The following is a 16889-nucleotide window of genomic DNA, read 5'->3' as shown; positions in this document are numbered from 1 at the left end:
TACCCAGACATTACAGGCACCGAAGTTCCAAGGCAGAACATCAATAATATGTAGCCCAATAATGTTTGTTTTTATTTTACATGGAAAAATGCAAACAGGAGTTGATTTATCTTTTCAATTGTGTTTTGCCATTGAAAATGGAATTGAACTGATCAGACTGAGAGCCTGAGGGGGATATTAGGCGCACACACAAGATTAACTAGGAGATAAAACATTGAATAAAAGCAAAACCTGCTTTCAAAAGAAGGACACAAATTTGAGGGTATTTTCAAAGTAACATTTTTTGATGGTTAACAGAACTTGTTTCCTGAGGAACCATTTTAACGAGCCTAAATTTAACAATATGTTGCTTTTCCTTTAGAGGCCATTTTATAAGTCACTGATTTATGTGCATGTTCTTCCAATGTGAGCATTAATCAGCCTTACTGCAGCACTACCACACAATCTGTCTTACCGTATTGCTTAATCAAGGGCCAGTAGATGTTGCTACAATCTTTCTGCCCCAATTCCATACCAATTTGATGGAAAGGAGACAATCCAAGCTCTCCCCTGTCATACTGTTTATTTCACCACAGTTACTTTTATCTGAAAAACTTAATAGCCTAATTTCAGGATAGCTGACAATATACTGGGTTAACACTATACAAAATGGCTTTCTGCTATGGTTTCTAATTTCTGTTGTGAGAATCAGATCAAAGCCCACAGTCTTGACTAGCCACAGATGTCATCTTTCCATAAAATGCCAACTACCCTAACTTAACTGTTTTGCAGATTAGGAAGAAATAAAACCCTTTTCAGAACATTAGTTAAATTGTTTAACAATCTTCGCTCTAAAAATGTCTGGATTTTTAGATCATCACAGATGAGCCAGGCCACTCAAAAGCGCGTCAAGTAATTGATGAATTAGGGCATCAGAAGATTTCAGAAAAGAGCACAGAGCTGTTTTATAAGGTCCAAACTAAAGGAAAAAAAGTCCTTGCATGATAACAATGCTAGAGAAGAGAATGCTGAAGTAGGCAGAACCAAAAGAACTCTGACTGTTCTCCACTTCACTTGCCCAGTCACAGAGCATATTTCAGTTATACTGGTGGCATATTAATGCAAACAATATTCAAGGCAACTAGTTCTGAATATGAATTTTGATAATTACATGCAAGAGACGAGGGAAGCTTGATTTACTGATGAATATTAACAGAAGCAATGCACAAAGTAACTTCATGCAACATCTTATAAGAAATCATATAGCCAATGCCTTAGCATTTGAAAATAGTATCAGGAGATGAAATGTGAGATAGATCACCAACTGACAAACAAAACATTAAGGGCACTGCTGTTGTAAAAAAAATACTAAGGGCTTAGCAATGGTCGCTGAAGGTACAATGCCTGCAGAGGCTAGGAACAGGGATAATGTCTCCCAAGGGGCTGAGACAAGTGCAGTTACTACAGATACAATATGTGCTCTTCCCATTGCAATCCTAGGGCAGAGGGGCAGTGCCAGGATTATGATCCATCACACCAAACACTTTGTCCCTGTGAGGCAATAAGCACTGGTGGCGGCAGCTGTACATCCCAGTTTTAACATCAGAGCACACTGGCTGCCAAATTATAACTGTGTCCTCCACCGGAGCAGTGAGAGGGGAGTAGGGGAAGGAGAGCAGGGAGGGAAAAAAGACCCTCTGAACGCACTAGTACCCCAGCAAACCCATATTGAGACAGCCATAATTTAGCCCATGAAATGTGCATGGGTGTGGAATAAGGAAGCTGGCATGACAACAGGTTCCCTATGCAACAAAGTAGTGCAAGAACTGAAATCACTTATACCTGGGATGCCTCTAAATTACTTGCTTCTCAGTAGCCACTCGTATTCTGTTCTGTGTCACACTGTGAGGGCCCGAATACTGCTACTGTTCACTTGGAGACACAATACAGTGAGTAGTAGAATTAATATGTCTCTCTCATGATTTGGTGCGTTCCCCCCAAGTGTGCAGGTGGTCTTCTACTGTCTCATTGTAAAGCAGCCAAATATATATTTCCACAAGCAGGTACATATGAAGTGGCTGTTGCTATCGGGCTCTTCTGTTCACTCTTCTCTTCCACTGTAGAAACCATTCCCCTGTAGACCATTGCTCCTGATAATACTTCCCCTAAACCCACAGTAACCACCCCTCACTTGCAGTGATTCTGACTCCTGACTGCAATGGCAACCGTTATTAGCCCATGAACCAGCTCTCATTTTCTGATCCCTCTTCTGCACAGCTTCCCAGATCCTTGGCTGACACACTGGAGGGACTGATTCTGTGCCCGTTCAAATCAAAACTCAGACTTCCCTGAGGCAGGATAAGGCAAGAGATGTCCCTTTCTCACCACCAAAGACAAAGTATTGAATAAATATAAATTCAATATAACAGACATTGATGGGATCCACTTTAGTTCTCCCTTGTCTAGGTTTGAAGGTTAATAATTGTTGCCTTTTTCTCTCTTTTTGGAAGTAAGTCTTTTGGAGACAACAGAAGAAGAGTGGTTTGAAGATTATTATATAAGCAATGATATGTCATCATGTTCTAGCACTGCAGAGCCAACAATGAGTTAAATGTCTCGAAGGCTGTCTTTTATTTTAACTTCTCATTTACATCTGAACTTTAAGTTGACAACGGAAAGGTCCTGCCTGGCAAATATAAAACTAATTCTGGATTTGAAAACCTAATCTAAATGATAGGTTAATATGGACATTTGTTTTCCCTTCTCCAAATGCTAATCTTGCTATGTATCTGACATTCATTCACTCATCCCCTCAGAAAATATTTAGTGCTATTATTGCAAGTGATACATTGGGACTAGCATCCACTTACCAAATTAGAGTCACTGGGAGGATGGTACTTCTCTGTGCCCATTCTCACAAGTCCATCATGATATAAAAATATTTTTAACGGATCACAGGATGTTACCAGAATATACACTCGTAAATCAAACTTGTAACCTTCCATAAGAAATGGTTTGTCAAGATATTCCTGAACAATCAAGTGATCCTGAGCTTGTAGTTTTTCTCCATTTCTTATCAGAGAGATTCTGTTTAAAACAAAGGTTAATTTAAAACACTGAAATTTGACACAACTCTTTGAAGTACATTTTCATAGCTGACCAGCCAGAGAACCATCTTAATTCCATTATCTATGTAGATATTTGTGTATCTTATTTGCATGGTACAGAAACATGCCATTCACTTACATGCTTTTATTGCTTCCTGTACTTGACAGTGCTACAATGGGATGAAAAAAATCAATGCACCATTTAAAAATAACTTTCTGCTCCTATTCATCTGACAAGTTGGAATAATGAGTTTCCCTCTGCTGTTCAGAAACGCTAGACAGAGTGACCAGCCACTGGCTTTTAAGATTATTTCTTGCCATGCAGCTCTAGAGACTGGCTCCTATACTTTCTTCAGCTCTTCTGCCCCAGATCCAAGATTCAGTGCCACTTTGCTGCCGAACTGATTTCAATGGGGCTACGTGCAGAGTAACGTGATTACAGGTGGCAGAATCAACCCTCAACTCACTTGGTTGTTCCTGTAACATCCCATTCCATAGATAAAAGAGTATATTGCCTATATGTATTTTCACAAAAAGGAATCCTGATCTCAAGTCCTATTTGAGCCCCTTATCAGCAAAAGCTTTCTGTAACACAGAAAACAAAGCTCCCCTTTTACCATTTTCATTTAGCCTTATATCTCAGCTGTTACTGGTCTGTAGGCCTTTGTCAAAATGTGAGCCTTCTTATATGGACACTACTATTCACATATTAAACCTCTTGCTAACAGTTTCCAGGTAATGACAGTAGCTTGGGATAAGACACACAAAAGTTAAGATTTAATCTCAGAAGCCACCCATTCTTTGGAAAAAATAATTGTAAACATTTCACTTTTGTTTAGATAACATGAATAATCTTTTCAAATCGACCTACCCATGCCCCATTGCACCATTAGCTGGTTTGACTATAAAAGTTTTCTGTCTTCGCTTCTTCTTCAGTTCCTTTACATAGTTCTGAAATTGCATATATTCTGCAGGGAAGATCCATGTTCGAGGAATAAAACTATACTCCTGAGGCTGAGACTTGATCATTCTGCAAAAAGGAAAACTGAGTTTAGAAACCTTTTTCAACCTTCAAGTTTAAACCTGTTACACTTCAGTCTACAGGACTAAATTGTATTCTGAATAGGGACTCTGAAAAGCAAGTTTATTGACAAAATAGAGTATCAAGAAAACAAAGTCCAAAACAGTTAAGAATAGTTGTCTATGATGCATTAATATGCAAACAATCAGAACTATAAAAAGGGCTATATTGCATTTTTGCATATCCTCATGCATGGATTCATTTCTCCAAAAAGATGTGTCTCAATTAATAAAAATCCTTGGTGATATGCTATCATTCCTATATTAAAGCATACAATGTGATTAAGATATATAGCAGTTCATAGATCCTTCTCCCCTTGGCAGAGACATCCTCCTAATTATCACATTTTGGTGGCAAAATTTTGGCCATATTTTATCCCCAGTGCATTGTTTTAATTTCATTTTTGTGCCACTCTGGGATGCTATCATAGTATGTTTATACTGAAGATACTCATAAGAATACATATTGACAATTGTATGTGTTTGGGTGGAAAAGAGGGGAAGGAGGGAGAGTGTATATATATTTCTGGTATATATATTAGTGAAATAAAGGTCAGAAGGAACCAAAAGACCTAAATTCATGTCTTCAGGATGGAGGAAGAAGTGTTGGTGGTGACAGGGAAGAAAGAGGACCCAGACCACAAGAAGTTTATGGCAGCATTTCCCAAACTGGAAATTATGATACCCAAAAGAAGATACAAAATGGTACCAGGAAGTCATGAGACATTGGACAACTATGAAGGGAAAAGAAGGAAATGCAAGAACGCCACCACTAGAAGGTTTCACCAGTTCACACTGCAAGTTGACACATCTGAAAAGTGTGAATGTGCAGAGGCCGCTCAAAAAAGATTTGGATGTTTCAAAAGTAAATTGGCAGCAGTATATGACCCAAACTGATTTTTTTAAAAATAAATATAACATTGTGCAGTGAATTCTCTAACAGATTACAGATTTAGTTATACTCTTACTTTGCCAATGAAAGCAATAAGGTCAGGATGCTTCGGATGTAAGTGGATTTAAAGTATCATTTCAGTCCAACTATATGAGACCATAAGAGACTTCTAATTGCCTCTTGGTAACAGAAATGACAGAATTACCAGGCACATCTGCAAGACTAGGACTGGAGCCAAAATACTAAAAATACTGGTACAATAGACACACTGTCACTGAATCCATTGGCTAAGTATACAACAAACATTACAGAAACCTGCTGCATTCTCCTTTCCCTCCAGATTTACTCCTATGTATCTCTATACACATCTCCACTATGCACAACAGTTTAGAACTTTAATATCTTCATCTTTTTTTCTTTAACTGTGCATTGCCAATAAGCACAAAACCCCTACAGCATTTAATAAAAGAATATTTGTAATAAAAAAGTTTGCACTCCTATAGGGAATTTCATCTGACCATGTCAAAGCACTAGCGCATATACTATGCAAGTTTGGCCAATTATTTAGGTTTTTGAGGGCTAACTATCAGTATTTTTCTCATGGGAGGTATTATACTGATTTTACAGATGGGCAAACTGAAGCAAGAGGTTAAGTGATTTGCCCAAAGTCAGTAACTAAGCTTAGAATAGAAACCTTCAAGAGACTTTTCAGAGAATTGCATGGGGTACACGTAACTGCATATAACTCACAATGGTGTTTGAGAGACTCATGTGATTAAATCCCTAAACAATGCACTATGTTCTTCTGAACCTTAATATATAATTACCATCTTTTTTCTCTGTGTTTATGAGCAACATATTTAGCAAAACATGCTACCAGATTAATATGTTGCTTTTCTATTTGTGGCTAAGCTCCAGGCCTTTATGTTATTGTGAGGATAAAGTTTTATTCTAAAGCTTTTCTACTCCGCTTTATTTACTTGATTGCTTGTTTCCTTTAAAGAAAGGATTTAGAGATAACACTGTGTTCTGGACATTTGCTGCTTCTATTTTCAAAATACAGTACTCTATTTCTGCTTGCCCTGGTGCCCCATTGTCTCAACAGAGCTGTATTTGTATTGTATTGCAAGCGTGACTATCATTGAAAGAACTGCATAATAGAGCAAAGAAAACAATCTAAAAAAAAAAAAACTGAGCAACATTCCAGAGCACTCTTGAAAAAAGGTAAGCAAAGCTGAGAGGTAAGATCATAAACAAAAGCAGTTCTGCATCATTCCATCCTGCAATTAAGGAAACAAGGGAACAGAAGAGACTGTATGCAGCAGAAAAGCATGAGGCCAGAAATAAGAATTCTGTACTATTATATACATAGTCACAAATATTAACACAGAAGAACAGCAATCAGGAACCAAAGCCTCCACTCTACATATTGTAGTATTCCCAGCCGTATCTCACAACTCCCCTTAACTTTAGATACAGATTTGCCTCTTTCACAAAATGGTCTTGAGGTATGGCACTTTGATTACTGTAAATTAGTAAGATTAAATGTTGACTCACAGTACTGAGGTCATGGAAAATAGACTAGATAAATAGAATTACAGCAGGGATTAATTTCAGTAAAGTTACACCAGAGATATATTTGACCCAGAAATATTTCTGCTTAAGAAACTGAGCCCACATTATTTACAGTTTCTTGTAGCATTGTCACAGACACCATTTTGAGACTGCATCTCACACTTGGGCTTCAGCAGGTTGAGAGGCAAGTTCTCAGCCTGAACCTGATAATATACATGATAACCTGAACACTTTATTGCTCTGCACATTTTTTTAAAATCTCAGACATGAAGTAGTATGACTAACATAACACTGCCCATCATGCTGGCCAATACTGCTTCATTGTATTCCGTCTGCTTTTTGATTTACACCCTTCGAAGCAGAGACCATCTTTTTGTTCTGTGATGGTACAGCCTCTAGTCCAGTGTGTCCTGATCCATGATTAGGGCTCTTAGGTTCTTTGGTAATACAAATAAATAACAGTATGCTGTGTGTGTACGCATGTAAAAACAGGAATACACATGTAAATTTCCATGAAGAAAACAGACATAGTGTAGGTCAAATTTTAGGTCTAAAGATTAACAGTACACTGTATTTTTAAATTACTTTGAACTAATTTACTGTACATATATCAATATATTCACAAACCTTTCTGTGCACATTTGGAAAGCTCCTCTTTATCTTAGTAACAGGCTGATTAATCACCATTTAATATTCTTTTCTTATAGGTTATACTCATTGGGCCAGATCCTCAGACAGCATAAATCATTGTAGCTTCACTGATTTCAATGGAGCAGTGTCAATTTACACTGAGTCTCTGTTCAGTACCTTGTATGTTTTTCAATAATGAAAAAAAAAACCCAACTGACATTTTAGAAGATAGTCCACAGAAGGGAAGGACTAGTTTCTTATGATAGATAGATGATAGATAGATAGATGATAGATGATAGATAGAGACAACTGCTTGTTATTCTAAATAGATAATATATTACTAAGTTATTATACATCAATATATTTGAATACTTTGTCCCCACCACTCCTGTTTCTGTTGCTAAATCATGTATACGCAAGTGTGCTTAAAGCACATGTTATAATACAAGTAAGGCTCCAATCTTGCCTTGTGTGGACAGACTACTGTGCATTTATGGAGCCCCAATGAAGTCAACAGGACAGGCACAGAAGTCTATCTATGTGCTACAGCATGCAGGATTGGGGCCAACACTACTGAGAACCTCAGAAATGATTTCATGGCTCTGTTATTGTACCCTGTAGAAATAAAAAGTTCTCATAAGAGACAATTCAATATTGTACAACATCAAAAAAACATGTTTGAAAAGTGACTGAACTTAAATCTGCATTCCAAATGCCATTCCTAAATTAGTAAGAAGTAAGTTACTTGGTCATGTTTCTTGCTAAGAAATCCTTCCTACAGATCTCTCCCATTCCTGGAAAATGGTTGATTCTCTGGAAAAAAAAATGTGAATGTTGGTATTTTTATGAGTTTCTAGCACAAATATTATAGACAAACATTTCAAACAGTCAATTAAATTAGTATCAGATTACACATTAATTGCTAAAGACTGTTCTAAATTATGCTCGATATCCTAGAGAGTACTCTAGATGTTATGGGCTCCATTCTCCTTTCCCGCAAGATTTACTTCTATGTATCTCCACTGACTTCACGGCAAGTGAGAAGAGAATCAGATCCTTTTACTCAGAGTTATATGTAAACAAATACTGTTGTCACAAACTAATGTTAAAAAGGAAGGAGATGACTTACGGACAAATACTAGGGAAAGGGGCTCTGATTATCTAACAATATACAAGCTCATATCCAATTTGTCCTATAAATGTTTCTGTAGTTTGAATAAAACACTCAATCTCTGATCATTCACTCACAACAGGCCACTGGCAAGCAGAAGCACTCCTAGAACACCAAAGATGTTGACACTAAAGGCCAAGTGATACAGAAACTTCATACTGGGAAAACAAGATAGAAATTAAGAATCCTTAGTATCAAAATATTTGATGTAGCTGGTGTTTCTGCCTTCTAGTCTTTTGATGGGTGCACTGACCCAGGAATACCAAGTGATTAATTCATGACTTCAGAATGGAATAGTGTTTTTAACATCTGATTCAGAAACATTAAGTATGTTGCATGTTACCTGGTAGTTTCGGAGCTCAGCAATCTTGTCTTGTTGCACAGCAGAATCACTCCATATGAGATTAGCAGTCTCATCTTCATCTCTTGTCTTCACAAACCCCAGCTCATCTATTACTAAACGAACTACACAAAAGTGATACATTTAAATGATATTTTGAAAGGAATCTTCCAGATGTAAAACATAATATTAATTTTCAGTACAAATTCACCCTTGGCCACAGAACAATATTAGCATACAAGCTAATGGAGTTCATATTGTTCAATTTATGATAATTTGGACAGTCTCCATCTGTCTATTGCATAACTAATTATAGTGTCATTGTAGCTGGGAGCAAAGTGCAATCTGCAGTGGGAACTGCAAAGAGCTTCTAAATTGTACAAAAATAGTTTAGTAACAATCCACTTAGACTCAAATGGATTTTAGACTATCTTTGTTATTACATATGTTAATTTTACAGCAGCAATGACTATAGGTGCCACTCAAGCCAGCAGACAAGGGTTAAGGGTCTAATACTTACAAACAAATTGGTGCATTGTTCTAATGTAAAAAAATAAATCTAAGGATGTGCCACACATAAGTAATGTTGCAGGAGTAGAGATTTCCCTGAGTGTAAGCACGATTTCTTTAAAAACTGTTCATTCAGCAATCTGACAATAGACTTGCTCTGATATCTTCTCTCCAGAGGGAGACTGTCCAATTTCTGGTTTTGAAGCTTTCCCCATGTGACAAAACTTGGCCTAGTGGTCAAATCACCAGCTGAGTATTTGCATGGCCATCAAAAGTCTCTATAACTCACTTAAGATTAGAAACATTCAGTCATTTCAACAGCCAAAGACCTTAACTAATTAAAACCATACAAGGCAATCTATAGAAAGTTCTATAGAAAGTTGTGTATTGCTATATGAACATTTTACAGAGCCTGGATTTACAGGTAGGGAGCTTTAAAGAGCTTCCTGCTCATATTCATTCAGCAATTGGCATAAGTGACTCTTAGCAATAGCTCTGAGAGGTATACAATATCCCTACTGACCTCACTGGGCGTTAACACTGAATCCCAGTGATGAACATTTAAAGTACTGAAATTTAAATGATCTTACTGCTGATCAAAAACATGCAAGAAAGAAGAGTGACAGGAGTCATAGTATGAAGATACGCACAGTACACACAAGCCCCACTGATGGAAGTCAAGACCAGGAAGCCTACGAGACCTCAGAAGCTACTGTGAGTGGAAACTCATTCTGGTATGGGATGTAGGCAGAGCTTGATTAGTAGGCAGAGTTTGGAAGAGTACTGCTATTTTCCCCCTTCCCATTGATTCATAGTAAATGTCTCCAAGAATCATGACCAGAGATAGATGATGCATCTATGCCTGTTGGTCCTCCTCTTTCTTTGGATTAGCTGTTTAACATGAGAAGCCTCCTGTTGGCTCATGGTGAACAAGTTTTCCCAACTGCTGCAAATAGTCTTGAATGCAGAATGGGCCAGCTCCCATCAATCCTGATGGATTAGGGTCTGCTTACACAACAAAGACCATAATTAAAAGAAGGACTAGATCCTAGGCTGGTTTTAGAGTATTCTAGATTTATGATAAACTCCAATGATAAAAGAAGAGAAACACGCTTACTGAACTGCAATCTGGACTTTGGCTTCTAACAACCAGTCATCTAAATATGGCTGCACTTCAACTCCTTCCCAATAAAGAGCAGTCACTATGAATGGAAGAGGATATGCTTGTTATATGCTACTGGGGCTACTTGCTGTTGAAATTCTTGTATCTAGTGGAGGAGGATTGTTCTGTCCAAAGACTTCATCAGTCTGCCTGCCCAGACTGAAGAAGGAGAGCTGAAGGCAGTATGCCAGAACTCAGCGAACCATGAGATCCAGGTCTGTTTCTATTTGTGCTAGAAGGTGAAGGAGTGAGAAGGGAGCTGGGAAAACTGGCTCCATCATTCCAGGTGAGAGTAAGGAGGAATTGGCAGGGGAGTGAAGAAACAGGATTGACCTGTTACCATTCCTTGAGCAGCTGAGAGGCCTCCTTTCCCAGGGAAAAGGCAAGAATCTAACTGATGGAATATGGAAACGCTGCATATGCAAGCTGCCATTTTGTACTGTAGACTCAAAAGTTGCATTATTTTAAATGAAGAGCTAGATTCACAAAAGGGACAGAGAGAGAGGCTGTCAGTGTTGCAGCACCTAACTTTTAGGAACCCTGCCATCTACCCTGAGTTAGGCTCCCAGGCTCCCTGTACAACGCTTGGGGAGAGTTAGGCACCTAAAAAGGCACATATAAAGGGAGCACCACCACTGGCATCTTTTTACAGGTTTAGGGGTGCTCAGATCAGGCCTCAAAGGCTGGGGCTTAACCATAAGTAAGTTGCCAAGCTGCTGGGAGGTGTCAGGACTTAGGTAGCTGCACACATGGTCAGTGCTGAAGTTTAGGCACCTAGACGATTTTACCAGTGAAAATGTTAGTATCTAGAGACTTTAAGCACCTACAGGGATAGGCAGCAGCTGAGTGGTGGTTTTGTGAATGCCAATTGTGCCTAAATGTTGGACTTGGGCACTTGAAGTTTAAGTTAGGCACCTACATTCCAACTGTGAACCTAGCCCTCATAACTGTGCAGCTGCAGTGGGTTGTTAAGTGTGAACGCTGAGAATCTAAATTAAATTTGTCAACTGTTTCAATGCTAACCAAAGCATGCTAGAAAGGAGAGGGAGAATCACACTATGGAGATTTTACCGTCTGAGTCACAGTTCATTTTCCTATCCTGGCTCAATACATCCTTTTACTTTTCCTAAGCAAGGAGATATGTCTAGCAGAGCACTGAAGCCCTACCAAGGGGGGAAATCAAGCCCAAGGAATGCAGAAAACCCCTTGGATGTATCTGAACCCCAAATGAAGGGAATATAAGCGCACAGAGCCCAGCAGAGTACATATATTTTGATCTTATGCACCATCATCTGTGGATGGAGCTTATTTTGCAGACAGATTTCAGAAGAATTCCACTACTACCTTTTTTCTTCCAATTCAAACCCTGGGCCCGTAGAAGATCCTGGACCATCAGTCCACATGGGTAACAAGCAGAACAGGCCTCACAGATATCATAAGGTTCAGAAACAATTTTATACTCTCCTAAACGACTCCCTGAAATTCTGATATCGCTTGATGGAGGTATAAGGAGACAGGGGTTTCCTACCTCAGCCATTCACTAAGGAGACCTCCATTGGCAAGGAAATGCTTTGTATCTGGAGACTGGCCCATTTGTCTCTGGAGAGATGTCAGAGAAAGCCTACTATGAAGATTGCTACATGAATAAGAGAATATATTTTTAATATAGTCATTGTTCAGTTTTCATCAAGTAACAGCAGTGGCCACCCCCATCTCCAAAAAGCTAAAATGTCATTCCGAAAAACTTTATTTTTAAATCTGAAGCTAAGAAATATGAATCTAGTTTTGTATTTCCCCTCCCCCCCATACACACATACATCATGAAGACCATGTATAAAATTAATGGAATAGTAGCTTCAAGTGTAATAAATGCATGAACATAATCAGTTTCTTAGAGAGACTTATATGTAATTATTAGACAATTTGACATTAAAATCTTAAGTAAGTAAAGAAAGGTGTAAATTCTAATTATTTAGCTAAACTCATAATTGAGATTTTTTCCTAAAGCTTTATTAATTGGTTGTTGATATTTTAATAACAGGCTTAATCTTGAGTAACAAAACAGGATTTATGGTGCACAACGCACGCAAGACCAGCGGGTATATATTATAACACAACATAGAAAGATTCCTGTGTTTAAAAAGAAAACCAATGGCATTAATTCACTATGGGCCTGACCCAAACTCCATTAAAGTCACTGGAGTCTTTCCATTTCCTTCAAGAGGTTTTGGATCAGGTCATACAACAGTGAAAGTTCTCTTTCCTTCCTGATTCTACTTTTTATTTTACCCCTGCTGTCTGATTTCAACCCTTTTCACACTCACCAGTAGCTATTAAAAATAAGCAAAATCTGCAGCCTCCTACCAATTTCATATTTTGTGCCAGCAACGTTTGCAGTGATGATTCCATTCTTTTTCTTCTTTCTGACTTTTCTTTTAATTGTCCTTTGGTAAGGCAGTTCTGAACTCAAGGTCAGACAAGAGGTTCCTTGGTTATCTTTGAAAATAATGTTTATAACAATCAACAATACCACAATACATAAAATAATGCACATAACTAAAAGAACCATAGTACAAAAGCAATGTGAGTTACATATTAGTAAACTTTGATTAAGACTGATTAATAGTTACAAGCATGTTGAAACACCATCATTAATGAGCCATATTAAAAATACAAGAGTTCTATAATCAATTTGCCTACCTCCTTCATTAGGCAAGGATGGCATTATAACATGGGGCTGCACAGACCCAGGTGTCCCAGTTCTGTTCCAAGTTCTCAGAAAACCATGAAGGCCTTCAAAGTCAAATGATTCAAAGCCTGTGTCATACCATTTCCATCTCTGATTATGGTGACTCTCAATTATCGAAGAGACAGGTATCTGCATTAAAAAGGATTTCATTATAAAGGAATAACTGATAAAGCGTAACTGCTATAGAAGCACATTTAAAACTGTTTCTTCCTTTTGTTTTTGGCAATGTGTGTACCCAAAACTGATGATTAGGCCTCTAAAAGAAAGCAAGTTAGAAAAAATATGCCAATTTATTCATCAAAATGCAGAAATCCAAAAGGTAGTTTTCTGTTTAATTTATGGTAAATAAAAACCCTTTAGCTGTCTCTGTTCTTGAAAAAGGGGTTATAAGGTTTCACTTATTACAGTTTGTCTATCTAAGATGTTTACATGATTTGTTATTAGATTCAATCACTCTAGGAACTTTTATTCTCAGCAAAGTGCACTGAATTCCTGGTAAGTTCCAACCATACTGAAAATGTCAGGGTTTTAAATAATGTAGTACAATATTATGCATGCTCCCATCACCATGAGGGGAAAAAAGTGAGACCATTTGTTGAATGTTTATTAAATCAGTTTCATATAACCTGGGACCACAGACACTAACATGCTGTCATAGGGTGACTGGCCCCTGTGACTGAAGTAGGTCCAGCACTCTTGTGTCAGAGCAGGTGTAACCCATTGTATCAATTAAGGGGACGGGACTTTTTCTGGCCTATAAAGGGTCAAAAGGAATTTCAGTGAGAACAAATCTGGAAGGGAACAGTGATACTGTGAGAAAGAACTTGCTCAGGAAGAGAGCAAGAGAGGCAGGAAGCAGGACTGCCAAAGTCCTCTGGGAGAGCTGACAGGGAGAGCCCAAGATGTGAGCTGGGGACCTGTTGTGTTTGTTGTTAAGATGGACAATAAAACTGCATCAAAGAGATGATGGGTATGGCAATGAGTCATTTGGCAGCTGGGGAAAAGCCCTGCCTTATCACACATGCATTAATTTTAACTTGTTTGATGATGAAGATGATGATGATGCAGATTTCAAAACTGTTAGATTGATCATCATAGTGGACTATAGCCTTCATGCCATTATGAGAGGATTGACACAAACTAAGGATGAAGCAGCGGGGAGAGTCAATTCTCCCTAGCAACTGAAAAATGCCCTTTATGCTGATCAGGTCAAAAGCCTTTCTAAGATCTAGGGCAGTCATATAGAGAGGTCTTCCTTGTTCTTGATATTTTTCTAGCAGTTGCCTTAGCATGTCAGCTGCACTGACTCTTTGGAAATACACATTCAGTAAGAACTTGTAATCCGTTAAAAATTTACTGGCCACCGCTTCCCGCAGCTCCCATTGGCCGGTAACAGCAAACCGTGGCCACTGGGAGCTGCAGGAGGCCGTGCAAATGCAAACAAACTGTCCGGCAGCTTGCCAGCGAATATCCCTGACGGGCTGCTGGTTGCCCACCACTGGTTTAGGTTGTTTAAGTGCCTGAATTCTGTATTTACATATTTTAATGTGTTTATATTTCTTAAGGGTAACCATATCTCTGAATTTCCTGGGTTATTAATGCTTGTTTTGGGAATAATCACATCAACCTTATAAAGTACTCTTTTGTTTTACCCTATATTACTGATATGTACTTTCTACCTTACCTACTTCTTAGTTTATTTTTGGCCTGGGAATACTGTATTTATATAACATTTGAAATCTCACATACTAAAGTGTTTTTAAAAATCTGTCTATACACATCAAAATGCCTGGCAAAAACTTTAAAAAACCAACTCTGAATCAGGATCAAATATTGCCCTAAATATTTTACTATACTGGCAGCATGCATTCAGTCATGCTTCCATATCGCAGAAAAAATTATAAGAACAAAAAAAAGAAGCTTTCTTTGGCAAAATGCCCCCCAAAAAGTGTTTCAGACTCAAAATTCATGAATTCTGCATGGAAAGACAAATAGTTTAAATTGCTTCTATAATTTTTAAGTACTTGAATTTCTTTCATGCAATTATGAATGTGGTTAAAGGTGCTTTGGGATGGCTTTATATATAGTTTAAGTATGTTGTATTTGCACAAATGCTTTAAAATAGCTGTAAGACAATGTGAAGCACTCCTGCTTTATTTGATTTCAGTCTAGGATAAATGTGATGACAAACCACAGATTTCCAAAGTTGAAGCAATATGCAGATGTTAAGTCACACACATTATACAGGGGAACCCTGCTATAACGCGCCTCGCAATAACGCAAATTCGGATATAAGGCGATCATAAGGTGGCTCCAGCCGCCCCAAGCAAAAAAACTAAAAAAAAAAAAGCGTCTGGAGCACCACAGAAGCGCAAAAAAGAAAAAAAGAAAAAAAAAGGCGGAGCGCCGTGGAAGCGCAAAAAAGAAACGGTTATAAATATGCATGTATTAATTCTCACAAATTTAAATGTTATACACGTCTAATGATGTGTCACTCTCTGCATATGTTCCTAAACATTTTCTTGTCTTACCTACAAATATAGAGTGCCAAATTTTGAAGGTGCAGCCCATAGTGTTTACTTTGTGCTAATGACTGACATGACTGATAGTCCTTTAACAGAACAGAATATCTTCAGAACCCTTGCTCATATCTCTTTCCAAATGACAGGCTAATTACATCTTTACTTCAAAAGTCAAAGGGAAGTGTGGTACAGTGCGTACACAATGGTACAATTTTGGTAGATTTTTTCTGGTTGGGAACTAGATGGCTCAGACTGGCACAAGGCATCTCTCACCTCTAAGCAACCCGTTCAACTCTGGTTCAAGTCAGCAGTGACCAAAATGTATTCAAATTGGTGACTGGTTTCTCCTTTTGTTTTATTCTTTTACAGAGGAGAGTAGGGGTATTTGAGAAGATATGGTAGAAGACAAACTGCCTTACCTAATTAATAGGAGTTGTCTCTCATGTTGATATTTAAATACAAATTTTCATGAAGGGGATCCATTTAATAACTGTTTTGCTCTTGCTTTTGTTCTTGTGTACAAACTACATGGCTTTTTAAAGATCTTTTACAGATCTATGCTCAGATCTGTACAATAAACTACACATGTGCCAAGATGGGCATTAAGATGTACTCTGTGTTGGGAAAAACAGAGGCCAAAGAGTCATGACACTGCAGCAAAATAATTTAAAAGGGGTATTTTGCTATTATAAAAACAACACATCCCACAAATGATGAAATTCTATCCAAAAAGTCTCCGAGCCTAGATTATAAACAGAAATCTTAAAACAAATCACTCAAATAAAAAATAGAGAGCAGGCACAGTAAGGCTTAAAAATACATGACTACTAGGCCAGGGGGGTTGGGGATTTCCTCTAATGCTTCCCACTCCCATTCTTCATCCATTGTATTGTAGTTTAAATAAATTACAGAAATAATTGAAACCAGAGTGATTTTATTGCATTATTTTGACAAATAAAATATGCAGAATTTTAGAATACTGTGCACAGAATTTTGGTGCAGAATTCCTCCAGGAGTATAACAGGTTAACCTCCTGTTTTAAGAAGTTTATCTCATCCAAAGTCTTTTGCTTTTCAATCCAGGTCAGCTGAGATCCCCTTGACTTTCCATTGACTTCAACAGTCTTTGTATCAGGCCAAAAATGAAAAGAGGGCTGATGACTAGTTATCCGC

At 38.0% G+C, this 16889-nt stretch overlaps 1 protein-coding gene across 12 annotated transcripts in view; it reads right to left on the bottom strand.

Moving 5' to 3' along the window:
- The window catches only part of TTLL7 (tubulin tyrosine ligase like 7), a 121369-nt gene that overhangs the window by 63027 nt on the left and 41453 nt on the right, over nucleotides 1-16889 (bottom strand). For all 12 annotated transcript variants that reach the window (XM_039483957.1, XM_039483958.1, XM_039483960.1 and 9 more), the window contains 6 exons: nucleotides 13147-13324; nucleotides 12811-12942; nucleotides 8778-8899; nucleotides 8009-8076; nucleotides 3958-4116; nucleotides 2850-3066 (listed from right to left, as the gene is read on the bottom strand). In XM_039483957.1, the coding sequence (XP_039339891.1) occupies nucleotides 2850-3066; nucleotides 3958-4116; nucleotides 8009-8076; nucleotides 8778-8899; nucleotides 12811-12942; nucleotides 13147-13171 (723 nt within the window). In that variant the 5' untranslated portion in view covers nucleotides 13172-13324. The remainder of the gene's footprint in view (nucleotides 1-2849; nucleotides 3067-3957; nucleotides 4117-8008; nucleotides 8077-8777; nucleotides 8900-12810; nucleotides 12943-13146; nucleotides 13325-16889) is intronic.

Source organism: Mauremys reevesii, linkage group 8 (assembly GCF_016161935.1).
Source record: "Mauremys reevesii isolate NIE-2019 linkage group 8, ASM1616193v1, whole genome shotgun sequence".
Lineage (NCBI taxonomy): Eukaryota > Metazoa > Chordata > Testudines > Geoemydidae > Mauremys > Mauremys reevesii.
Note: the sequence above shows the minus strand (reverse complement) of the source record. Positions and strands in the feature narration are given on the sequence as shown.